Source organism: Gobio gobio, assembly GCF_949357685.1.
Source record: "Gobio gobio genome assembly, chromosome: 20".
Classification (NCBI taxonomy): domain Eukaryota; kingdom Metazoa; phylum Chordata; class Actinopteri; order Cypriniformes; family Gobionidae; genus Gobio; species Gobio gobio.
The window spans coordinates 20315751-20342554 of record NC_137113.1 but is presented as its reverse complement, the minus strand read 5'-3'; the positions used below and the strand labels follow the sequence as shown (position 1 = coordinate 20342554).

Sequence of the window (26804 nt, the reverse complement as noted above, 5' to 3'; positions counted from 1 at the left end):
CCTCCATCATTAGGTTTAGTTAATTATCAACTAGTATAGTGTATCCAGTTCTGTAGCCTACTACCAATAGTACATTCAGTTCCGTACTAACCATTTTTTACTACATAAATTGTATTTTCTTTTTCTTGGTAAACTGTATTGACACTAATTTCAAAATAATAATAATTCCAATATATACACGATATATTAAATGTCCCTACAGAATGCTCTAGTCTTTGAACACGCAGTATCGATTCTGACCACCAGATGGTGACACCAAACAAACAGCTGTGAAGGACCAAAGAGGGAAGTATCTGCGCACTCGAAAGTTCATACGCGAGTGAGTCTTGAAAGTAAAGTGGCGTGTGGTGTCTTCAACAACTCACGCAACGATTGACATTATTCTGCGGGGAAAGAGTAGATCGAGATATCAAACCATGCTCAGATGAATTCACGGTAGGTGGAAACGTGCTGTGTTAAGAATTTATATGAACGCGTTTAGTAATGTTATGACAACAAGATGTGTCATGATGTTAATTTAGGAAGGAAACTGATATAAATTCATCGTCTTTTGTTAGGTAAAACAGCCACTCCTCTCTGGTACGACATTATAAGGTTGTCTGTGTACACAGTGTTTGTACTGTGTTCTTAAAAATGCTGTTAACTTCACACATTACTGCTGTGTTCAAAAATGTATAAAAGTTGCCTGTAGCAAGCTCAAGACAAGTCAATCGTTACAAATGCTGTCTAGGTAGTCAGGCAGCTCATAGGTTTTGAGACAGAGTCATAAACTGTGATATATAGTTGCCACATAAGATAGCTCTCACATAAAATACCTTTCACATGTCATTGCATTTAAAGGGATAGTTCACCCAAAAATGAAAATTCTGTCAGTCACACTCAAGTTGTCACAAACCTGTGTAAATGTATTTCTTCTGCTGAACACAAAGGAAGACATTTGGAAGAATGTTTTTGTAACCAAGCAGGCCTCAGCAGCCATTGACTTCCATAGTGGGGGAAAAAAATACTATGGTAGTCAATGGCTGCCGAGATCTGCTTGGTTACAAACATTCTTCCAAATATCTTCCTTTGTGTTCAACAGAAGAAAGACATTCATACAGGTTTGGAGCAACTTGAGGGTGACTAAATGATGACAGAATTTTCATTTTTGGGTGCACTATCCCTTTAACCCACAAAATGTTTAAGCTGGAGACGGTTTGCACAAATTTGGTTTCATTTTCCTAAACTCGAACGTTGTCAGTGATCACCAACAACTTAAACAATCACAATAGTTACTGTTAATATTATGTTAGGCCTACTGTTTTTTTATATTAAGTTATATGTAAATTGAGAGAATGTTGACTTACATGGATATCATGCTGCACCTTCACGTGCTATCAGTCAAAAACATTTTTTTTACCTAGGTAACTAGTATTTACCATCATTCCAAAAGCATGTGAAGGCAACATTAAAGTATATGAAAATCGAAAAAAATATACATACATGTTATGTATAATTATACAAATGTTAAAGGTCACGTAAACTGTGTCATCTTTAATTAAATTATGGAGCTTTGTTCCATAATGCCCTTTAACATCCTTGAAGTTTTAATGTTGTGGAGCTTTATTGTTTATTTGGGGATATTTTACTGTTTTACAGCGGATGTTTTGGAAACAGTTTGAATTGTTACTGTAATGTATAACTAGAACAATACAATCACCGTCACACAAACCTTAAGTAAAAAAAATTGAACAAATACTTTGAGTATGCATGTTGATTTTCCTCATTAATTATGTACCCACAGTACATGCCAAACCTTAGTGAAGCTCTCTTATTGTTTAGGGTGGCGGTCTTGGCCTGATATCTTCTGGAAATACAGCATTATGTCCCAGAACAAACATGGAGAGAAACGGAGGTTTTCCAAATGGTTGGAATATGGCAGTATAAATGGGGAAGGAGAGTCAGATCCATGCCCTACCTGCCAGGGCACAGGACGCATCCCGAGAGGCAGGTTTCAGTTTATTTTCTTATTTGGTTACAAATAAAGTTTCTTTGACTCTTAAACACACATTCATTCTATCTGTCTTATCTTGACCCTTGACATCTCCAGGTCAGGAGAACCAACTTGTTGCAGTCATTCCTTGCAGCGACCAAAGGCTGAAACCTCAACACACGTCAGTATCACTATGACAAGCAGCCTATATAGTTCTGCAATTTTCTCTTTCAGGGATTAATAAAATGTGCTTCATCATGTTCATATTCTCAAATATATTTCCCACAGGAAACTGTATGTGTGTATATCAGTTGGGCTTTGCCTCCTGATCTGCTCACTGATCCTGTTTTTCCTCTTCCCACGGAGTATGGATATGTCAGCTGTGGAACTACAGTCATCTATGGTCTATTTCACTCCAGATAAAGTTAAAATGGTGGTCACGGTAGGTGATCTGATGTAAAAATGACAGACACCCTAAGATTCAACTGTTGTATTGCAATTTTTTATAAAGCTTGTAATCCTATGTCTGTATACTATCCATTCTTCAGCACGAAATGAATCTTACCAACCAAAACTTTGTCAGTATCACAGCTAATAATCTTAGTGTGCAAGCACTGATTTTCGAGACGGTGGTTGGCAAGACCAAGTTCCTCAATGTCACCATACTGCCTCCTCGATCACAGAAAACGGTAAAACTTTATTATTTAAGACAGTTGTTATATAAAGCATTTTTTTCCCATTTAAAATGTTCTCAGATGCATTATACAGGACATCAATAACCTGGGAAAAACACTTTCTTGAAAGCCTCCATTGATCCTACATGAATGTCATTCATCTTTCAGATTAAAGTTATAGCCAACATTGTTATTGATGACTCAGGCCTCAAGTAAGTAATTCAATCAGGATCTAAACCTCACTAATTAATGTCTTTTAATCGGCATGTATTGTTTCCCACTACAATCTCAGTGTACATGTACATCTTGTATATGACAATTTTAAAATTCACAAAATTAATCTAGAAACGCTCTCTAATGTCTGTTTGTTTTACAGTAATTACTGCAAGTCACGTGCCTTTCAGATTCACACCTTATTCTTGCATTTGCAGTAAGTACACGTTTCTAAGCTGCAAGTATGAATTTCAATTAGCATACTATTTGACTGAATCATTGAACAACAGTTACCCTCTTTGGTTGAGGTTTGGAAGGTGCCCATTGAAGAATTATTTTAATCCGTGGCTGGTATACCTTGTAAATGTATTACATTTCTAAAATCTATTCACTTTCACTATAAATACAACTAAAGACTTGTATTTCAGTCCACATGTAATGTTAAACCATGTTCGAGACAAGCAGCTGTGGCAATAACTAAGTCTATTAATCTTGAGGGTCAATCCATCTCAAATAATTACTTCATGTATTGGTGGTATTTTTATCTTACTTGGTTTAACTACCGTGACCATCTTTGTGTCATGGCCCACAACAAATTTTGGTTATACAGACATTCATAACTGTATATTAATATCTTATATAAACTGATCTCTAGAGCACATTCCAAAGTACATGTACATATACAGGGCTCGACATTAACGCTTGTCCACTGGTCCGGGACAAGTGGATTTTTTGAAGGGGCAAGTGAAAAAGAATTGTACTTGCCCGACGGACAAGTATCCTGAGTAAAACGTCAAAACAAAAAATAACTAGGGAATCACCAAAGTGCAATAATGATTCTGCATTCAGTTAGTGTAAGTGGAGATCGATAGTGGATAATAATATAAAACGAACTGACGTTAACAAGGTTGTCCTGTTGAGGCGCCGCTCATACAAAGAAACTCAGTTAACGTACACGGTTAAAATTGTGTAGTTTTTATATTTATAACATGATACAGTTAAGCAACATCACACTAACAAGGGTGTTGTTTTCCTGAATACCATCATGACTGAAAATGACGCTGATTTCATACGCCAGTTCCATAAACAATTAATTAACATTAAGTCACTTACATTTTAGATGCAATATGGACTGTTTTTGTTCTATTTCAGCAGCGAAAATAGTTCCAAACAAAGATCACAGCAGAACCGTAACGCAGTGTTTCCCAACCGGGGTGCCGCTGACGAGAGCAGGGGTGCCGTGTAAAAGTCCTTCAAAGAATTTCTTTTTTGTTAAATTTTTTTTAATAATTCTCTCTTTGTAAACTTTGTTCAATGCATGCGAGTGCTGCCGTATGTTCGAATATGACCAGTCATTTTCGCCGTCTAAAAGTGTAGTGCCAGAAGACACGAATGAGAAGTCGCGCGCTGTGAGAAAATTTGTCTCTGTGCACTCATCCGAAAGCGCGCACACGTCTCACAGCGCGCAAATATTGAGTTCTCTTTCAAGTCTTGCTCTTGAACGGACAAACTCACACAAAATGTATGTCAACATGTCCATCTTGATGAGTATTCTAGCAGACATAGTCTGTATATGCCTTAAGTAACCTTTATACAGTCTAAAAAGACGATGCATATCCGAGCATTAGGTCTTAAAGGGGCAGTAGCTTTTACTGCTGTCTGTTTAATGTCAAACAACAAAAGACAAGGACATCACTCACTGCTCTTGATTGAATAGCTTTTGTAAGTTTATTGGATTAATCTTTAATTTATACAGTCAAATATGCAATGTTATTTTACATTTGATCAATTTCTGTACCTGTAAACTAATGTTAGACGTACCTGAAAAACCTGAAAAGCATAGTTTATTTTATTAGTATCTTTGCTCAATAGTATTTATTTGTGCTGCTGCTTGTATTTAAATTATTTGTTCTTATTATTTTCTTTATTTTTATTTGACAGTAGTCCTTTTTTCCCTGAACATAGCAAATACTGAACCGTACCGAAACTGTGAACCTAAAACCGTGATTCAAACTGAACCGTGAGCAATCTGTACCATTATACCCCTAGCGTAACGTATGTGAGGGGGTGCCACAAAATGGAGAACATTTTCAAAGGGGGCCATGACTGAAAAAAGGTTGGGAAACACTGCCGTAACGCATCTCACAGCAACAGCGTCTTAGTGAATGATTCAGCGTTTGAATGAATCGGTTGAATCAAAGATTCACTGACCTATTCGTAAACGTTGAGTTATGCATATAACTACTGTTCCCAGAAGGAGGGAAACGAGGTACAACACATGACTATGGGATATCGCGCTCTAGACCATAGTCATGTGTTGTACCGAGTTGACCGACTGAATGGGAATGACCACCTAATTCTTGAATGAATCAGCCGTTTCACTGAATCGACTCAATGACTCTCTCTCATTAAGACGGTCACATGCTGCCACCTACAGGTGGTTTAGTTTCATCTTTCCAAAATTTCTTATTTGTATATTCAAAAATATTTAAAATAATCTCATAACATTATTTAATGCAGTTGTAATTTTTCAGTGTAAATTATTTAATTTGATTGGTAACAGCCCTATAGTGTCTTATTCTAATTTAATTTATAGATCAAATTTAAGAATATAAAAGGAAAGCTGAAGCATAGCCTATATTTAATAAGATTATGGAAAAATGCCCTTTATAAAAAGGTAAAAATATTACAGATATGCATATTTAAATATGTCAAAGCTGATTGAACACTGGTGAAAATATTGCTTCAGAATAGATTATTTTTACAAAAAAAATCCGGACAAGCAAATTTTTTACTCGGACAAGTGAATGACAGATTTACTTGTCCGAAGGACAAGCGTGTGAACAGGCTTAATGTCGAGCCCTGATATATAAACATTTTGCCCCTTGGTGTACCACACTTACAATATAAGGCCAAATTGGAATTCAAAATTGCTCAAAGTTTTAATTTCAGGTTTTATAAAGGATAGGAGTCTCAGCTGTCATTTTTTAGCCTGTACCTAAGTATATTTCAGGTAAAAATGTCAGTGTTTTATTTGAATTCCCTTCACTTTCGGGTTAATTATCTTAAGAAGGAACCTGACATTTTCACAGATACAAGTTCTCCATGGTAGCATTCTGCTGTAAAAATTTTGAGTTTGGGAATCTGCTGGTTAAATCTGAGGAAAAGCCTACTTTATTCATGTGTTTTGAGGAATTAACAGATGTAATAATAAGCATAATAAAGAATAAAATTGAACACAAATTGTTTTGTTGATTAAATACATACAATAACTTGTGCTTGTCTGTGAGGTCTTAAAACAGTGGTTCTTAAGCAGTAGGGGGCGTCAGCCAACTTTCAAAGGGAACCTGGAAATATGCCCCCTATCCACTGTTTTAGACCTGGCAATCACAAGCTATTATATTTATGTATCTTGTAATGTGCTATAAAGATTAAGTTTTATTGCTGGGAGTTTGGACCTTACTGAACTTCAGTATTGAAAAATGGTTGGTGTGGTTAAACCAGTTAAAAAAAACAAATTGGTCAAGCAACCAGTGACCCATAAATGACTTGTTTCACAAACTCAAAGTTTGTTTTTTTGCTGACTGTCAGTGATGTGAACTTTGTGGACTTTGGTCTATGTTAAAATCTTAAGTGCATGACCTAAAAAAAACACACCCATAGTGAAATATATATATATATATAAAGTACCGTTCATTCGTTTGGAGTCCGCTTTTGTTTTTGAACAAAGTCTCTTCTGCTTACCAAGGCTGCATTTATTTGATTATAAATACAACAAAACAGTAATATTGTGAAATTATTACAATGTAAAACAACTGTTTTCTATTTTATGTTGTAAAATGTAATTTGTTTCTATGAAGGCAAAGCTGAATTTTTAGCAGCCGTTACTCCAGTCTAAAGTCACATGATACTTTCAGAAATCATTCTAATATCCTGATTTTGTGCTCATGTAACATTTATTATTGTCATCAATGTTGAAAATAGTCGTTTTCATACTCAAGAATAACTAGAATAAGAACATTTTATCTTAAACTATGCATGATGTCACATGTCAGTGTGTGGTTTTATAAATTCAGTTCAATTCATATTTAGTAATTCATGTAAAATTCCTTGTGTTCTCTACAGATTGAATATTAAAGTCTCCTACCTGTCCCATTCAGAGGAGATGTCAACCGATGTCTATGAGTATATTGACTGTGGAGTGAATTCCACTATGCCACATCACTTCCCGCTGGGTCGAGACTAAACCATTACCAATGTATGGCCATGAATGCTGATGCAATAGAAATCTAAGTAGGCTGCTTTAAAAATGATTGCTATTTACTGCTATAGTTTATACTGTCCATTTCCATTTAAACTATAATGACAGTAATGCATGATACACTGGATATCACTGGTATAATGATAATTTATAATCTGTTAATTTAGACCATGTTTCTTTCTTATTGATTTGTTGGTGTTTACATTTATATAAACATGTTATAAAATTTGCACAACACAGATTTGTACATTAAATTGAATTTTTATTTGTTGATTATCAGAACTGTTAAACACCCAATTCTGTTTTAATTAAGATTATGAAAGAACAATAAAGTCTGGTTTCCTATAAATTACATATAGTGAATATAATATGTGTAGTTGGTGCTTTCCAGTAGTCTGGCCTTCTTCTTCACCATTGCTGGGAATACTGCTGGGACTAGAGCAAATCAAGCACACATCTTATGTTGATGCTGCTTTTTGTCTGGTTCATTTCCACCTTATAAGTTCTTTGTGGTATTATACACATACAGGGGCTGGACAAAATAAAACCGTTCTAAAGTCAAATTTTATTTATGTAAATGTAAAAATTTTAATAGATAATGTCCAGCCATTGGATCTGTTGAATCGTACTGTTACATTAAAGCAACCGGTTAAACAAGTTTGCAGTCTATCTAAAGAAATGTGCAGTATGTACTCACTGTGTATCTTTTCATCTTGGCATGGCACTTGCAACTGCATTGCTTGCCAACCTCTGAAGAAAACAAATGTTTACTTGGACTGAGTGAAGATTTCATGCATCGTGTCGTTGATAATTTTGTATTTTCATCATTCGAATTCAGTCACCTCTAAAGCGTTGATATGGCATGCAAACAATGGAGAATTCTTGATGTTTGACCAGTTATTATGAGCAGCTTTACCTAGAGACTCGCTGGACTCTGCAGGCTCACTGGGTGTCACGTGTGCCTCAGAAAGCTCTTTGTTTTTACCTTGCTTGTCTTCCTAAACAAAGAAATAAAATCCCATATTATTTAGATTTAATATGTAACTTATGTATAAAAAGGTAATACAAGTACGTTATATAAAGGTATTACATTAGTATACTGTTAACATGGGAACCTGCTTAACTGAGGCAGATAATCTGCGATCCAGCACTTGCTGACGGCGGCGGGCCTCCCAGTGCATTGCGGACATGTTACACCACAAGCTGGCCTGCAACATGAGACCATTTCCTGATTAATGAAATTCAAACCCATATGGTGAGATGTTTCTTTTGTCATGACACACACACTCATAAAGAAATAAACACTGAACTGATTTCTTAGCTGCTCATAAACGTTGACAGTTCAGGACGATAAAGCTGATTTAGCAGGGTATGCAATAAGGTAAACAAAAACAAACAATTCATAATGTGACAAGTCAATGCCGTTTTACAGTTGTGGCGTAACATTTAGTCATGTGCAAGCCCGATACCGTTACATCACACATATTATAGGCAGAGCAAAAACATGCAATAGTATGTCTTAGTTTAAGACAAACTACACTATAATATTACTTCTTAACAAACTTGCAAGAAAAGCACATTTGCAGAGCAGTGGACACACTTTACCAAGTTATGTTGTTCTGCAGATATGTCCAATCCACACCGGACAAAGTTCTGTTGTTCTGCAGATATGTCCAATCCACACGGGACAACTCTACGACCTCCTTGGACCGACGGCTTGGTGGTTTCCTAGCAACGTTCAGCAATCGCTCACAACGTGCTGACGACACAGTCCGATTATAGTGCGTTGTCATTTTAATTGAAGATATTTATACAAATTGATCTTTTTGTAAACGACTTTGCCATAGGCTACTCTAAATTATTGTGGAAAGACCTTTCCTTATTTGTTTTTGAAAACATTGATCATTTTTTGTTACTTTTGGAAAATGTTTTGTTAATTGGGAAAAAAGAGCATTTACACAAAAACAAATATAACTTACTTTAATCTTATTTTGTTAATAAAATGTTTTATACACACATGTAAATGTTCAGGGTACAACATTACGACTGTAACTCGTGTAACAAAGGCTTTAAAAACAATTGAAATATGTAAGTTTAATTCTGATTAGGTATATTGCCAAACGTTTTGGGACGCCTGCCTTTACATGCACATTAACTTTAATGACATCCCTTCCTTAATCCGTAGGGTTTAATATAGAGTTGGCCTGCCTCTCCACCTTTTGCAGCTATAACAGCTTCACCTCTTCTTGCAAGGCTTTCCATAAGGTTTAGGAGTGAGTTTATGGGAATTTTTGACCATTCTTCTAAAAGTGCATTTGTGAGGTCAGGCACTGATGTTGGACGAGAGGGCCTGGCTCGCAGTCTCCGCTCAAATTCATCCCAAAGGTGTTCTATCGGGTTGATGCAGGCCAGTCAAGTTCCTCCACACCAAACTCGCTCATTCATGTCTATATGGACCTTGCTTGGTGCACTGGTGCGCAGTCATGTTGGAACAGGAAGGGGTCATCCCCAAACTGTTCCCACAAAGTTGGGAGCATGAAATCGTCCAAAATGTCTTGGTATGCTGAAGCATTAAGAGTTCCTTTCACTGGAACTAAGGGGCCAAGCCCAACCCCTGAAAAACAACCCCACACCATAATCCCCCCTCCACCAAACTTTACAGTTGGCACAATGCAGTCTGGCATTTCTCCTGGCAACCGCCAAACCCAGACTTGTCCATCGGATTGCCAGACAGAGAAGCGTGATTCGTCACTCCAGAGAACACATCTCCACTGCTCTAGTGTCCAGTGGCAGTGTACTCTACACCACTGCATCTGACGCTTTGCATTGCACTTGGTGATATAAGGCTTGGATGCAGCTGCTCTACACACTGTTCTTGAGCTAATCTGAAGGCCACACAAAGTGTGGAGGTCTGTAGCTATTGACTCTGCAGAAAGTTGGCGACTTCTGCGCACTGAGCGCCTCAGTATGTGCTGACCCCGCTCTGTGATTTTATGTGGCTTACCACTTAGTTGCTGTAGTTGCCAATTGCTTCCACTTTGCTATAATACTACTAAAAGTTGACAGTGGAATATTTAGTAGTAAGGAAATTTCACGAATGGACTATCACCACGCTTGAATTGACTGAGCTCCTGAGAGTGTTTATTAATTTTTTTTTTTTTTTTTACAAATGTTTGTAGAAACAGTCTGCATGCATAGGTGCTTGATTTTATACACCTTTGTCCATGGAAGTGATTGGAACACCTGAATTCAATGATTTGGAGGGGTGTCCCAATACTTTTGGCATTATAGTGTAGCCTATATACCTGTCTTGTACCTTTTTCTTTCTTTCCCTTTTTTCTTGTTTATTTAGGCTATTCTATTGTGACTGCTTCCTTCTTTAAGGAATTCTCAATAAAAAAATGTCATTTTAATTGTTTATTATTAGGCTACTATTAGAAAAAAAACCTCCTACATTTTGCAGATTTGACTGAAAAAAGAGCTGTTTACAGTTCTCTAGACACCCCTAGAGAAGTCAGCAATAAAATATTTAATTATATTTTAGAACTTTTTATATTGTATATCTATAAAAACGTGATTTTGGAGTTTTGTAGATGTAGCTATGGCCTAATTTCTGACACAGATTCACTAGCGTAAATATAAATTTTAGCGCATTGTGATCAATTATATACAATAATCTTTTTCTTCGATATTATCCATTATTCTCACTCGCCCACAGCCAAAATAAGATACAAGATCTACTAGGTAGTTTCGATGCCTCAGGCTCGCCACAGAGAGGTGCTGTTTGAGTAGAAAACAAACACGAATTGACATTCAATCCCTCGCGTTCAAGACGCCGAACAATCAAACGCTAGAGGGAGTCGCGAGAGAGGAATGAGGGGTTCGTGTGACGTCACATGCGGGGATTGTTGTTCTGGATCTTGTGCGCTCAGCTCCACTTTCATCCCTGAGGTCGCTGGTATCGGAGGGAAGAGAGACTCTGAAACATGATCACTGTTTTGAGTCATTTGGAGAACTGGTCGCCTATGTTTTTAAAGTGAGAAATGGAAAAGCTGCCTGTTACAAGATAGACGTCTATTAGGTAAGTGAATGTTGTGAATGTTGACAAAGCTTAAACAGCTTCGTTTTACAAGCAAGGTTTTCGTTGTCGCTACACTGCGGTTTTCGTTATCAAGTATCTGCTAAATGTGCTCGAGTAAAGTGTTTTTGATTTTATCTTGTGGTCTGTAACCTTTTTCATGCTTTTGACCATTAAACTTTAAATGCTACAGCTTTTGTACCTTTGGCAGTAGTGATAATATTAGATGTTGACATAGTCTACCTTTAATGTCCATTTAAACTATATGCGTATAATGTAATAATAAATCCCATTTGTTTTTACAGGAAATCTCTTTTAGAAATCTATTTCTGTTTAGACTGTTAAGAGGATTATGTGCGGCAAGCATTTAGAGCGACCTTTAGCTCAATCTTTACCTACAATTAACTTATTTGTTGTGTTCTTTTTTTGTTGATTTTAAATTGATACCAAAGAGTCTTGCTGTCAGTTATTGTGAATATAAAACCAAAGCCTTTTACTAATTTAATTAAATATTTTTTTTATTGTATAGAACCGAATACTTTTTCATTACTTTAACAGTTTATTTAGTAGCTGCTAAAACCTTGCAGCTTTTTTGCCTTTGCTTGAATGTCAATCTGGTGAAGTTGTAAATAACTTCCATATCAGTGATGGTAATCCTCTTTTGTTTTTTATTCTTTAATTAGGTTCCACGCGGTGCCGCCGATCTTACTGTCTGTCTGCAGTACCTTTGAAGTAGGTGCAAATGCCACACACTTAGACAAATCTGCTTCTCCTTACAAGAGGGTGAGAAAACCAAGTTGCCATGGGAAACCAGTTGACAGAGATTGCCCCCAACACACCGTTCCTGCCTAACTTCCAGTCCCTACACGTTGTGGTCATTGGTTTGGATTCTGCGGGGAAAACCTCCCTTCTCTACAGACTGAAGCTGAAGGAATTTGTTGAAACTATCCCAACCAAGGGATTTAACACAGAGAAGATTAAAGTTCCGGTCGGAAATGGCCGTGCCATTACCTTTCAGGTGTGGGATGTGGGTGGTCAGGAGAAGCTTCGACCTTTGTGGAAGTCCTACACGCGGCGCACAGACGGCATGGTCTTTGTGGTGGACTCCACGGAGGCGGAGCGCATGGAGGAGGCTAAGGTGGAGTTGCACAAGATTACACGTACGTCAGAGAACCAGGGAGTACCAGTGCTGGTGTTAGCTAACAAACAGGACCTTCCAGTCGCGCTGCCTGTTTCTGACGTGGAGAAGGTTTTGGCTGTACACGAACTGAGTGCCTCCACCCTACACCACGTGCAAGGGTGCAGTGCGGTCGACGGGCAGGGGTTGCAGCTCGGTTTGGAAAAACTCTATGATATGATCCTCAAACGAAAGAAAATGGTTAAGCACAGCAAGAAAAAAAGATGAGCTGAACGGGACGGCCTATTCAACTTGCGAAGCTCCTCGGTGGACCCTGAGTTGTCGTAGGATTTTGCGAATCCCTGTATGAAGGAAATGCTCCAGATGGCCCAGTGGCCAGGAGAAAACAGATTAGACCTTTATGTGTCACACAGTATTGAACTGCTTTCTTCCATGCCGAGTAATTGCTGCTCCCCTTTGTAATGAAGGAATATGTGATAGCATTGATAGTATCAGCAGAATTTAAGCCTACATCCTTGCCTTTTTATTTTCTTTTTTTCCAAGCAAGAAAGACTGAATCATAGCTTGGCGATACGTTGATTTTCACCAGACTTCAGGCGTCCTTTTTTCACGTACGTTAAGTTGATTGCCAGTGCCGATATAATAAAAGGCCATATACATGTTCACGCTACGTTAGTTGTGAAACTGAAGTCCTAAGCGAATCGCTGAGATTCACTATTCACAGATGTACATTTCAGTTTGTTTTTACATGCTGTAAATAGTTTTTGTAATGCTGTAGAATTAATAAATTATAGACGGCTTTGACACAGTCAGTCCTTCAGAAGCCATACTTTCATTCCTGAGGCTGCACAGTCTTTGCTGAAATAAATGATACTCTTTATTTTAATTTATTATTCAATCATGTATTATTTATTAGATGAGGTAGATGCTAGGTTTTAATTCACTGTGATGAAACAGAAAGTATTAATAGAGCAGGCACTCGTGATGATGTCATCTGTGTTCAGGGAGCGCGTCCCACAGGAAATGCATCGATGCTGAAAGAACATTGTTTGATGTAACCTTGGTGCTATTGCCTAATTCAGAAACTGAGCCTAGAAATGGGCGGAAGCAGCATTATAGCACATTTGCTGACACAACATACAAGATAACAATTTATTAAACAACCAAAGTATGATATAAGAGACAAAGGCATACAAAATGGGCAGTGGCTAATGTTTTACGCTGCTTTAATGTGAATCTCTTATTTTGAGGTTTGAATTGTTTTAAGACCGCAAATGTTTTTTAGATAGCCCGACCCCCACCGTCACACACACAGACCAATCTATTTACCTTGCTATGGAGATCCCAGTAAAGCAGCTGCTCTGCTCTGATTGGATTAATTGATGCTCTGGGTTTATGATGTGGAGACTGAAATGGGGATGATTTATAAGATATGCTGAGAGATCAGTGAATGTGGTAACGTAATAATACTTCTGGGCCTGTGATGGGATGATATGTAATTTGCCATTTTGATCAGGATTAAAATATTTGTTATACTGTATAACGTGTGTTTTTGAATTTAAAATGAGTGTTATGTTTCGGTAAGAGTAAACAATGGACAAAACCAGGCTGCAATTCATCCATCAATATCCAATATGCATCTGCTGTGCTGAAAGGGACACCAAGGTAAATGTTAAAGATTTTATTGATCTACACCCTGCCTCCACCTCAGAAAGCAGATGCTTGTCAAGGTTTCTGATCCACGACCTCTAATACACCATGAGTATCGCACGGGTGGAGCTCTGACGACGAAGACAATTGTCATGACAGACGTGGTTTCAGTGGCATTTCACGTAACTAGTTCTCTCAATGTTATCTTAAGAATGAGGCGAGTCATCCTGCTGAGCTGGTTAATTAAGAAGTGGCACTGTCCTCTTCAGCTGAAGACAAACAGTAATCCTCTCTGACTAGCCGGGTTTACTTATGCAAATGTTTGTCTAAATATTTTACTACAATGAAGTGGATTTGAGTCTGTAAGACTTATTTTTAGTCTTAGAAAATGTCCTTAAAAAGCATCTTAAAGGCATTTGAAAAAAAGGGAAAGTGTTATGTAACGAAGAGCTGTTCCAAACCATTCTAAATTGTTCATGTCCCCTCAGGTTAGCCATGCATGATGAGATGAGTGGTCATTGATGATGCACTGCTAGTACACCACTAAACAAGCCCTGTGGAGTATTTCCATGCTCATGCTTCCTGCCTCACCCGCACTCTTGAGTCTCCAACTTTACTCAACATTTAATTTTTGAGTAAACATGCTTCAGACTTTCATGATGGAATTTGATCAGCGCAGCAAATAACTCAAAGGCTGTTCCACGTGACTTTGTGGTTTGAAACAGCTCTTTGTTTACACTCTCCCTCTTTTTTCAGATGCATTTGTACTAGATGCTTTTTTTTACCAAAATTACCAAAGCTTGGGAGCCCAAGATGTTTATCTGATGTTCTTCTGCTTCTTGGATCCCTGTTAGTGTTATAAAACTAGGGCCTATGTTCACTGTGGACAATCTAAACTGAAATGACTTTTTAATTTGACCTGTAATCAAATTACCAAAATTGTCTGTTGACAACATACACACTTGTATCACTTTAAAAAAAAAAATGTAATTTACAGTTTTTATTTACAGTGCAAAAATACAATAACTTTTACATGTTTTTCTTTCTAAAACAACCAAAATCTATTGGATGTTACTCATAATTTTTTTTAACAAGAAACTAATAGTTTGTATTTAACAAAGATGCATTAAATTGATCAACCGATAAAATGTTTTAATTCTAAATTCTGTTCTTTTAAATGTTCTATTAATCAAAGAATCCTGTAAAAAAATCTCTTGATTACCACAAAAATATTTTTAACCTTTGATAAGTTAATCAGCAAGTTAATTAAGCATGTTTTCTTAAAATTCAGCATTGTAATCACAGGGATAAATTACATTTGAAAATATATTAAAATAGAAAACAAATGTTTATATGACGACAACAGTTTATTTGATAGGAACAATGTACAAGCACACCAAATCCTTCTCTGATAAGACCCAGAAGATGCTTAATCATATCTTCCACCATAGTCCCTAATGACCTAACATGTTCAACAATGCAGAAACACTGTAAAAAATGACCGTAATTTTAATGGTAAAAGACTGTAAAAATGCTATGGTGAAAAACAGTTAATTGGTTAACAGAAAGTTTCCGTACTATATACAGGGAATAACTAATATTTTTTTGGAATATTTTGTTTTTGGAAGTGAAAAAGAACAAGTCGTGTAATTTACAGTGAAAAAAACGTAAATTGACATTCCCTGCGTGACATTTCGCATTTTATGTATTTTCATTGAAATAACAGTTTCTTAGTTTTTTCTAATCAGTTATGTACATAAGGGTTTTATGTTAAAGCTAATGTTGTTAAATTAATGTTTATTGCATTTTTCATGCAATGAAAACAAAATGTGTGTTACCATGATGGTGCTTAGTGTTTGTGTGAATGACACTGCATCTTCTATATATTAGTATTGTCCTCCCTAAAGCTGCTGGTGATGAGCTTTGAGTCATCACATGATTCTCATCACCACTGTGTTTGGTGGTTGTCAATATATATCAAAGGTACTTAACAGATATTAGTATTTCAATAGGTTGGTAGTTTAACATTATTTTAGTTAATGAAATATGCTTTTTTACCGTAATTTATTTAATAGTGTACGCGTAATAATTACGATATATACCTTTAAATTATATGGTTTTGAACTGTAAAATAAATGGGTTTTAACCGTAATTATTACATTATAAACCTTTAAATTATATGGTGTTGTCCTGTAAAACCTAAAACGTTACTGCCATATTTTTTTACGGTAAAGTTCTGGCAACCACAGCTGCCATTTTTTTAACGTAAATTATACAGGGATTTTTTTTACAGTGTACCATGCCAAGAACCTTTTGACTAAAATGTTTATTAGTTTCAATGACATTTATTAATTCATTCATTCAGTTTTTATTTTATTTTATTTTATTTTATCAACATATTGTTTCAGAAATGCAAACAATTAAAGATATTGAAATTTCAAGAGCAGTTTCACTCTTTGGAGCCTGAAGAAAACACCCCGAAACAACCGATGCATACTCAATAAATATGACTATTTGTAAAAGGAAATTTGATTATTGAAGGTGTTTTTAAAAGAGGTAAATTATCTTTACAATTTCACAGGATCTTAAAGTAAATTTAAATTGAGCCACAGGAACACTTCTTTAATAAGAAGCCATATTTTTAGAACCCTTTGTCATAGATATTCCGATCATTTAAAATGATAAATATTCTGAAATTAATTTAGATACTTTCATTGTACTTCTGCCTTATTTTATCTTATCTTGAGGACCACATAAGTAAAAATGGCTCATCTTACCCCACTCTCCCCCTACCTGTGGTGTAGAGCCCTGTGGGTAGATATTTTAATTGTGGTTATTAATAGATCCCTTCTAACTATATGGGACTTAGACAGCATCTGAATTAAAAACTCCCAAACATCTCAATGAATGGCCCTTTGAAAACAACCACTTTTAAAAATGTATCCTACAGAATGTAAATTAGAAAAATTGCTGTTTAAGCATATCCCGTATCTCCTGTGTCTAACAAAATAAGGATCTGAATATTGGTCAAATGATCCGTCACTGTGTTGACATGGACCCAAGTAAGGCAGTGGAAGCCTCTGGGATTATGAAAAGATTAAGAAGGGAAATCACAAGATGGCAGGTGCATGTTTCAAATCATGTCACATCCATCATAGAGGGCTTCCCCACAGTATTTCCAGTCACTGTATCATGCTTTATCCTCGTTTATTTTAATCTAGGATTGAAAATAGCCCCCTAAATTAAATGTACAAACAAAACAGTAACTTTTACAGTATACATCAAATGTGCAGCTGCAAAAGAGCTTTCTTTTTATATCATGGGCTAGATTAGAGGACAATAACATCAAAAGCTACCATCCTGGGATGCAATTTTGGCCTCTATCCAGCCGTAATTTCACACATCACAAAAAAGAGCGTATAGGTGCTCAGGGAGCCCCTTCTGTGGGATAGCTGGCAAATCAAATGGCCCAGACGTTCTTATTTGTCACCTCAGCAACTGTGAGCGTGTAACCATGGGTGACCTCAGAGAGCTGCACAGGACCTTTTAATTGCCTTTGTGGCTGGCTATGTATTTCATGTGGGGGTGACAGAAGGGGCAGAAAGGGATATATAGTATTTATGGCTGCTGTGTCTCTGACGATCCCCAAAATTCAAACTATATTGTTAAATCCAATATTGTCTTGAAAGACACCTCACGGATCTGGAAGAGATTCAGCGCAGCATGCTTGTAAGACCGCCCCTCACACTGGGGGATGCAATGTGTTTATCGTTTAACCGTTGTTGTCAGGAGGCGGCGATCTCTCTAGCCAGCACTATTTTCCACAGGCTCATAAAGCTGCCACTGGGACTGAGATGAGAAAGCGTCCTGGGGAGTGGGATTGTCGGGAACCAAACAGAGTCCCAGGGCAAGATAGTGTGGGTCATAAATCTATACCCCAACTCAAAAGATTTGCTGGGGAGAACACTGCACTGCAGTTTCACTCTTTGGAGCCTGAAGAAAACACCCCGAAACAACCGATGCATACTGAACTTTAAAGATGGGGTGAAGTTTTAGTGGCTTTCAATGAGCTAACCATTTATCTCATTAGATTAAGGCAAGACTTTGTTTGAAAGTGCATCCAAAATATAGCCTAGAAATCTAGAAAAAAAGGTTCTATATGGCACCAAAAATGGTTCTTGGCTCGTATATAGGGAAACTTTTTGAAGTGCTATAGCACCAATTTTGGTGCTTCAATGGTTCTTCAGCGTTTTTTCAGAGGTTCTTCACCAGTTCTTTGACTACGGTGCTATATAACATCGCTAACTAAGGTGCTATATAGCACCGCTACCATATACAGAACATGTTAAGATATGGTGCTATATAGCACCAAAAGTGGTTCCTCTATGATTACGATGAATAACCATTTTTGGTGCCATATAGAACCTTTTTTTTGAGTGTATAACGGGAGCAAATATAATTTGCAGCTAGGGCGTTTAGCAACTCTCCATTGGCTTGCGAGCTGGAAAAAACAAACTCTGGTCAGGCCAATCACATCATGTGTAGAGTCAGTGGGCGGGCTTAGCATAATGACGGCAGAGTTGCGGCGGTTCCGCGTGCTACTTGAAAACAAAGAAGCTGGCAAACAGTGGTCTTTCGAATCGGCTTTGGCCGTGACTAAGACTTGGAGTTAAGCTTTTCTTTGAGAAAAGAACAAACTACTGCACTGAAGTCATTCTTAAGAAAGGAAGATGTGTTCTGAGTTTTTCCGACCGGATACAGCGAAAGTTTAATCTATCAACTAGCTCCGCTTCACCTTCTTTGTTGCTCTGGTTGGTTGTAGCGCTAATCTATTGCACGCAGAGGGAATTTGAAAGACAAAAGTTTATCCCGCCCCTCGGATTGAGTCCTGCCAATGGTGTGTTCCCAGACCCAATATCTTGATGTGGGTCAGGCTTGTCAGGCTATCCAAAATACACATTTATTTGAGTGTTTATTTCATTACACTTTATCTGTAATTACAATACCTTTAAAGGCTGTTTTCTCAAAATGTGTTTTTTCTCTCTCATGCACCGATGCAGAAATGTCCTCTTTAGTAACACTTACATACACCAAACTTTCCAGTATATTCTAAAGGCTTTTACACTCTCAGAATTGTATTTATTTACAAAACTGGGGCGGTACCTTTAAGGTAACAAGGTTCTTAATTGTAGCATTTAGGTACTAATATGTACACTTTTGTTACCAATAAGTCCCTTTGAAGTACTAATATGCACTCTTTAGGTACAAAAGGTGTACTTTTTGAAAGGGTACAGCACCAGTGACAGCTTTTGAACCTTTTTTTCCTGAGAGTGCAAAGGGGTTTGTTCATATAACATTTGCCTGATTTATATAGCATTTAATTCCTAAAAAACTTGGTGAATATTGATTTTTTTTCTGGCTGCTGACCGTATTTTCTGATTTATAATTTTCTGATTTTACCCAATTAGCTAATGTCTCATTTGCATATTTAAACAACATTTCAGAAAACATCTTAATGATTAATTAATTGGGGAATATATGGTATCTATTAGTTAAAATGTGAACCTCATTCACCTGTAGAGTCTCAGAAATGTTTTTTTTTTGTTGGTAAAATACCTAGTAAATGTTATTAAGGCTCACATATGCAACATGGTTTTGTAAGTGTAATTCATTAGGCGAGAGGCCCCTCTAGAATTATTGCCTTATATAAATACAAAAATGTTTGTTTGTGCCAAAGGTTTCACGTAATTCAACAGTGGGCCTCTGAGCATTCAATGTTGACCACATTAATGTTGTAACCTAAACCTTAACATCTAAAATAATCACTAAGCTTTGCTCCTGTGATCAACAAATAAGGATTGGTTTGATACATTCGACATATGATTTAGGCCCCGTCCACACGAAGCCAGAACTTTCCCTATCCGATCTTTTTTTTTTCCTTGTTTCAAGAAATATCTGCTTACACACGAGAGCATGAAAACGGCTCAAAAACGATTTAGTATACATGCCAGGCCAGTATCTGGAACTGTAATTCTGCCACAGAAATACACTAAAAACGGAGAAGAAGAGTTGTGGCTAGAAGGGGTACGGCAACAGTCGAGGTAAAATCTCACAATAAAATAACAATAAATACATTTGCTACTTACCAGATGTGTTTTATTAACGCATACACCTACCCCAACCCTAAACATACCCTTACAATAATGCAAATACAGTAATTAAACAATGCAGTATTGATGTGCGCATGCCCAGTGCCCGTAGTTGTATGAAGTGCCCTTCTAGTCTTCCCCGCGCAGGATGTGGTGTGATGACATCACCGTTTCACAAAATATACGGATTGGCTGTATACACGAAACCGCAAGGGTGTCGTTTTCAGATTTATCCACTTTAGGACCCGGTTTCAAAAAATAGCGGTTTCAGTCTCCCAAAACGCTGGATCCATGTGGACGAAACGCCAATACAATAAAAAATGTATACGTACACAGTGATACGCGTCTCCGTGTGGACGGGCCCTTATTCCCACAGAAATTTCATCATTCTACACAAACACTTTGACCATCTTAAAGGGATAGTTCTCTCAAACATGAAAATTCTGTCATCATTGACATCAAGTTGTTCCAAACCGGTATGCATTTCTTTCTTCTGCTGAACACAAAAGAAGATATTGGGAAGAATGTTAGTAACCAAACAGTTGATTACATAGTATTTATTTTCCTACTAGTCAATGGGGTTCATCAACTGTTTGGTTGTCCATATTCTTCAAAATATCTTCTTTTGTGTTCAGCAGAAGAAACAAATTCATACACGTTTGGAACAACTTGAGGGTGAGTCAATGATGACCGAATTTTCATTCTTGGGTGAACTATCCCTTTAAGAATGCATGTTGGTGTATACTCTTTGTGTCTGCTTTACTTTAAAATCCTGGACATGTTAATCCTAAATATTGGAAAGGCGTTTGGTAATGCCAGTGTGATGCACAGGCAGGAAAAACAGTTTTTATGTGTTTATCAACAGTCTTTTCTCTGAGGTCTAGTGATCCTGCACCAGGATTATCCCAGTATCCCATCTGGCCAGACAGCTCTTGAGGATTAATGCAGCAGCATCTGATCCACTGCTAAACTCAACAGCTGATTTATGTATTGCAGTGTTGTGGTTGCTAAGAGCGATTGAGAATTGATCTGCCTCTCTTTCGGTACATTGGAAATCCCGGGATTTAAACCTGGAAATAAACAACATTTTTGGATCTTGAAAAATTAGGATTAAGAAATCACATAAAAATGAAAAGAATGAAGTGAGGACAAACAAATGCTGGGAGTCTAGGATGCAGAGCAGGTTTTATAAGCATGCATGATCTGTAGTAAACAGTTGAAGCGGTGTGTCTCCTCTGCAAGATAAGGTCAATGAGTTTTACTTTCATTAAGTTAATGTACCAGGCTCAATTTTGACGACAACAGCACATAAAATGTGGACTTTCTGAGTCAGCATGTCTGAAGCTTCAGGCAGCTTCATTATTGCCTAGTGCTTTAAACATCCCAGAGTAGCTACTAATAAATGTAGTGCAATTCAGCTCTGCTTATTTTGGAATAAAAGAGGAAATATTCCAATGTTAACATTCATATCAATGTTATGACAGAAAAACACATTTTATTTAGAACCAGCTCCATTTAAAAGAATCTGGAACTGAAATCTCTTCAGTTCCGTTTCTCTTATGAGCCTTTTATTTTAAAATGAAAGTAAATTATAAACATACAGTCTGATTTCCAGACAAATTACTCTTATGAGCCACAACTGGCGTTCTCCAGTTTCCAAACTAACGAATCTCATGAGCTGGTTCTTTTAAATTCTAGCAAATTCAAAACATGCAGTGTGACCACTCCACTTCTATATTATATAAATACACACCCATGCATGTATATATTTAAGAAAAAAAAAAAAAAACATTATATAAATAAATATCAATTATATTAATATATACTGTACATGAATGAGTGTGTATTCAAATATGTGACCCTGGACCACAAAACCAGTCATAAGTCGCACAGGTATTTGTAGCAATAGGGTCAAAATTATCTTTTATGCCAAAAATCATTAGGATATTAAGTAAAGATCATGTTCCATGAAGATATTTTGTAGGCATCTGTGCTCTACTGTATAGGCTATTACATTTGATTGCACAAATGATTTACAAAACACTTCTCAATGTTATATTTTGCATTATGGTTTAAGCATGTTTGCAGATGCAGCAAAATTCCAGTTTTTTTGTTCCAAATGATTGCTTCTCAACAGATCAAAATCTCTTATCAGATCACTCCATCAATACCCTGCCTACCCACACTCAGGGCTCTTCTCTCGCCACCCACTGTTTGTTTTCTGATAGTAAAGCAGTTTTTAGTGTGGGTGGGTGATCTCTCACTCCCCTGCACTGCCTCTGGCAGAATGCACGCTGGTGCTGACTCCTTTGTTGTACAGCAGGACACCCTCTTGCTCCTACATTCCATCCAACAACTTGTTTAGCAAGCAGCCTGGTCTTGCAGGCAAACAGTACAGTTTTCTAGATACAGTATTGTAGTGCCATTATTGCTCAACCAGCCATGGAGAATAGAGTGGGGTCATGGTGTGAGAGAAAGGAACGCACGTGTGAAGTGAAGCCCACGTGAGTGTGGAAGCTCATGTAGTAAATTACTCACTTGGTAACAAAAGAGGTCCTCTTCACTAGTTTAAAGGAACACATTGCTGTGAACATCTCTAAAATCTCATGTGTTCATATGAAAAGCTAGACCAACTCCAAAAAGAATGAGGTACATTGTTGTGACAACAATGTACAGTTGTGGCACGTGCAAAAAAAAAGTATTGTATTCATTAATTTATAAATTCTTATTTAGATTGTGGTCTTTTTTTAAATTAAATAATGCTAACAAAGATAAATAAATACTATAAAAAATGTATTGCTCATCACTATTAGTTAATGTTAGATAAAGCATTAACTAATGGGACCTTATTGTAAAGTGTTACCTGTCACATACTGTATACGGTGGTTGTCAAGAGATGCATTCAAGGGAAATACTTCTAATAATAATCACTGAGTGAGAACAATCAAAGGAAACAAGCCCTACACAAACCACTTTCATCAAAGACGAGAACTAGCAAACGACTGAACAGAACAGGGAGTATATACACATATGTAAACGAGGGAACTAAACGAGAAGCAGGTGAACGTAATTAGGAACTTTAGTAACAAACAGGGAGCTAAACTGAGGGGCCGGTTACACACAGTTTTCAACTAAAAACTGAAGTCTTTTTATGTGTTTTGGCCGTTCATTTAAACGACAACGGCATTTTGGGGGCCTGAAAAAGCGAACTTTTGAAAACGGGTTTCAGTAGTTAAGTAGCTCATCTACTACAAAAACGTGAAACGGTGAGGGCATGCACATGTGTATTACGTGTTTAGTCTATGCGTTTGGTGCAAGTGCTCTGAAAAAGAATGCGTATGTTGTGTAGAGTCTCTTTACAAAGACTGCACCCGAAATTGCATAATTAAACTATTACTTCATGGCCGCTAAAAAAAGTATGCTCTATATAGTATGAACCTGTGTAGTATGAATGTAATCTGGACGTACTACATTCACCACGTTGCCATGTCACGTGACCTACCAGCATCAGTTGCATCACGTATGCCACCGTTCACAAATCCTGTCCCGTTGCCTCATGGGATAGTAAAGTGTCCATTGTATGTACAATTCAGAATCTCGCCAGAAGAAGTAGGTAATCTGGGTACTTTTTGGCTATTATTTTATGAGTACTGTAAATTCAGACATACTATGTACACTCAAAAAAAACAAAAAAAATGGGTAAAATATGGACAAACCCAACTGTTGGGTTATACATTTAATTGAAAAATTTAACCCAACGGCTGGGTTTGCGATTTAGGATGCAGCCATAGTGACATCGCTAACTACTGGCCTGGATCCATTTGAACGGGGATAGTTTTGATAATGTCATCATCTGTACAAAGAAAAAAAAAAGTTTTTAGTACATCGTTGTCGTGTAAATATATCCTGAAAGGAACACTGGAAACAGAAATACATGAACAACAACACAATGAAACTAAACAGAATTCTGACATACCACTTTCTATTGCTATTAATGTTATTGATTTAATATTATTAATTATTAAATCAAGTCATATTAAATATGTAACTACTAAATTATTATTAATAAAAAAAAATCATTTAACATTTTTTTTATTCATTAATCAGCTATAAACCAGTTTAACCAGGCACTATGCGTGTCTAAAGCGTCCCTTCTAAATGTCATTCTTGCCAGTGCAAACACACAGTTGTTCGTCAAATTGTGATGCAATGTTTGGTTTTCAGCACATATTTTGTTACTTGATTTGAATACTTTCAGGTACTAAAGCAACAGAGACAGCATGTGTAAATAAACGACGACGTTAAAACATTTCCTCCTAAGATATTTGTGCAAACATATATGAGGTCCACAACACAATTCTTTCATTAAAAGAAAACCTTTTTTTTCTTCTAGAACTGGACTTTTCACGGCACTCACACCCTTTATTTTAGAAAACAATTGCCCTATTTAAGAAGCCATTCTCCCCTAATGCGTGGCAGGGAAAATAGTCTTCATGCTGGCAGCTGGCAGGCGCTGCAGGTGAGAGTTCAGGTAGCTGTTAATCATGCGCTGTGTGTGGGTCAGCTTTGAGCCCAGGGCTGGGAGCCAAGCACCGTTCCTCTCATGATTGTTGAGAGGAACCCATGCAAAGCAGATCGGGTATTCACTCATCCCCCAAATGGACACCTCTATAAAGATGCTTTTGTTTATCCCTGTTGCTACCCGGTCCATCACAAGCTTTCCCGGGCAATTATTTTCTGGCTTGTGCTCGCTCGGTTGATTATTTTCTGAACCCATTCTTCCAGAGCGGTCATCAGCTCGAGTTCAGAAAGGTGGACGGACATCGTTCTATTCCACTCTTATGGGTTTCAAAAAAGAGTGTATTCATTGCTGTAAGATAACCTTAAAGGGATATTTCCCCCCAAAATTCTATCATCATTTACCCACCCTCAAGTTGTTCCAAACCTGCATAAATGTCTTTGTTCTGCTGTACATAAAGGAAGATATTTGGAAGAATAGTAGGGAAAAATACTATTGTAGTCAATGGGGGCCAAGATCTGCTTGGTTTCAAACATTCTTCCAAATATCTTCCTTTATGTACAGCTGTAAATGATGACAGAATGTTCATTTTTGGGTGAACTATCCCTTTAAATGCCAAATGAAAATGCTCAGTTCACATATGATCCATGAATTATGATAGACAGCTAAATGGCATCAAAAATCATGGGAGATTTCTAAAAAGCATGCAGTCAGAGATGACAGCATTACTTTTCCATTGCCTCATGCGTTAGAACTGAGGACCAGCCAGACTCCTTGCTGTTACTGCTTAATACCATGTTTGGGGACAAACTCACTCATCTTCTTGGAAACAGCACTTAATGCAAGTAAGTAACCGGCATTTGCATAAACATCACTAGGGTTTGTTTGGAGAGGATCAGAATGTTTAAAGTTTAACCACGGGCAATGAAGACAAACACACGGATGCATAATCACTAAACTTCTTCATACTTTAGATTAGGGCCCAATACTCACTATTAACTACGACCTTTGCCTCAATAAACTCACAATTACTGCTTATTAATAGTTTGTAAGGTAGTTGTTAAGTTTAGGTATTGGGTAGGATTAAAGGGTTAGTTCACCCAAAAATGAAAATTCTGTCATTAATTACTCACCCTCATGTCGTTGGACACCCGTAAGACCTCCGTTCATATTCGGAACACAAATGAAGATATTTTAGTTGAAAGCTGATGGCTGAGAAAGGCTTCACACAGGCCTCCATTGGCATTCAGTACATTGACACTTCCAAGATCCATGAAAGGCACTTAAAACGTCGTTACAAAGTCTATCTCACCACAGTGGCTCTACAATAATCATACAATGCGACGACAATAGTTTTTGTGCGCAAAAAAAAATCAAAATAACACCTTTATCCAACTTGTTCTCGACTTCCGTGTGCGCCTCCACGACGCATGCGCGAGAATATGACGCAGATCCGGCGTTCGGACATATGACCCAGAAGCGATTTGTTTACGAGCAGAGGAAGACGCGCGTGTCTAAGCTGTTGGATTCTACATTGATCGTGCTTTAGGTCTCGGCGTAGTGCTCAAAATGGAGCTTAAGTGTGTATTTCATCGATTCCCGAACACCGGCGCTACGTCATATTCTCGCGCATGCGTCGTGGAGGCGCACACGGAAGACAAGAACAAGTTGGATAAAGGTGTTATTTTGATTTTTTTTTGCGCACAAAAACTATTGTCGTCGCATTGTATGATTATTGTAGAGCCACTGTGGTGAGATAGACTTTGTAACGACGTTTTAAGTGCCTTTCATGGATCTTGGAAGTGTCAATGTACTGAATGCCAATGGAGGCCTGTGTGAAGCCTTTCTCAGCCTTCAGCTTTCAACTAAAATATCTTCATTTGTGTTCCGAATATGAACGGAGGTCTTACGGGTGTCCAACGACATGAGGGTGAGTAATTAATGACAGAATTTTCATTTTTGGGTGAACTAACCCTTTAAGGGATGTAGAATACGGTCTTGCAGAATAAGGCATTAATATGTGCTTTTAAGTACTAACAAACAGCCAATATCCTAGTAATCTGCATGCTAATAAGCAACTAGTTAATAGTAAGGATTGGACCCTAAATCAGGCCCGGTTCCAGAATCAAATCACTGAGGGTGCTTCTGAA

General features: G+C 37.3%; 2 protein-coding genes across 2 annotated transcripts; both read left to right on the top strand.

Annotated features, from left to right (window-relative positions):
- The first annotated feature begins 237 nt into the window (after positions 1-237).
- Positions 238-8154, top strand: tmem106a (transmembrane protein 106A). The gene is made up of 8 exons (XM_079801144.1): positions 238-435; positions 1822-1986; positions 2090-2153; positions 2261-2414; positions 2521-2661; positions 2815-2858; positions 3023-3076; positions 6985-8154. Exons 2-8 carry the CDS (start codon positions 1863-1865, stop codon positions 7103-7105), a joined length of 702 nt encoding a protein of 233 aa, XP_079657270.1. The 5' UTR covers positions 238-435; positions 1822-1862; the 3' UTR covers positions 7106-8154.
- A 2901-nt stretch (positions 8155-11055) lies between these two features.
- On the top strand, positions 11056-13929 carry arl4d (ADP-ribosylation factor-like 4D). The gene is made up of 2 exons (XM_079801761.1): positions 11056-11201; positions 11882-13929. Exon 2 carries the CDS (start codon positions 12001-12003, stop codon positions 12601-12603), a length of 603 nt encoding a protein of 200 aa, XP_079657887.1. The 5' UTR covers positions 11056-11201; positions 11882-12000; the 3' UTR covers positions 12604-13929.
- The last annotated feature ends 12875 nt before the right edge of the window (positions 13930-26804 follow it).

What these genes read in the sequence shown, in the direction of transcription:
- tmem106a (XM_079801144.1), top strand. Translation starts at nt 1,863, where the DNA reads ATGTCCCAGAACAAACATGGAGAGAAACGGAGGTTTTCCAAATGGTTG. An exon ending in CACAGGACGCATCCCGAGAG is followed by an intron (nt 1,987 to 2,089) that starts GCAGGTTTCAGT and finishes TGACATCTCCAG; the next exon opens with GTCAGGAGAACCAACTTGTT. An exon ending in AGGCTGAAACCTCAACACAC is followed by an intron (nt 2,154 to 2,260) that starts GTCAGTATCACT and finishes TATTTCCCACAG; the next exon opens with GAAACTGTATGTGTGTATAT.
- arl4d (XM_079801761.1), top strand. Translation starts at nt 12,001, where the DNA reads ATGGGAAACCAGTTGACAGAGATTGCCCCCAACACACCGTTCCTGCCT.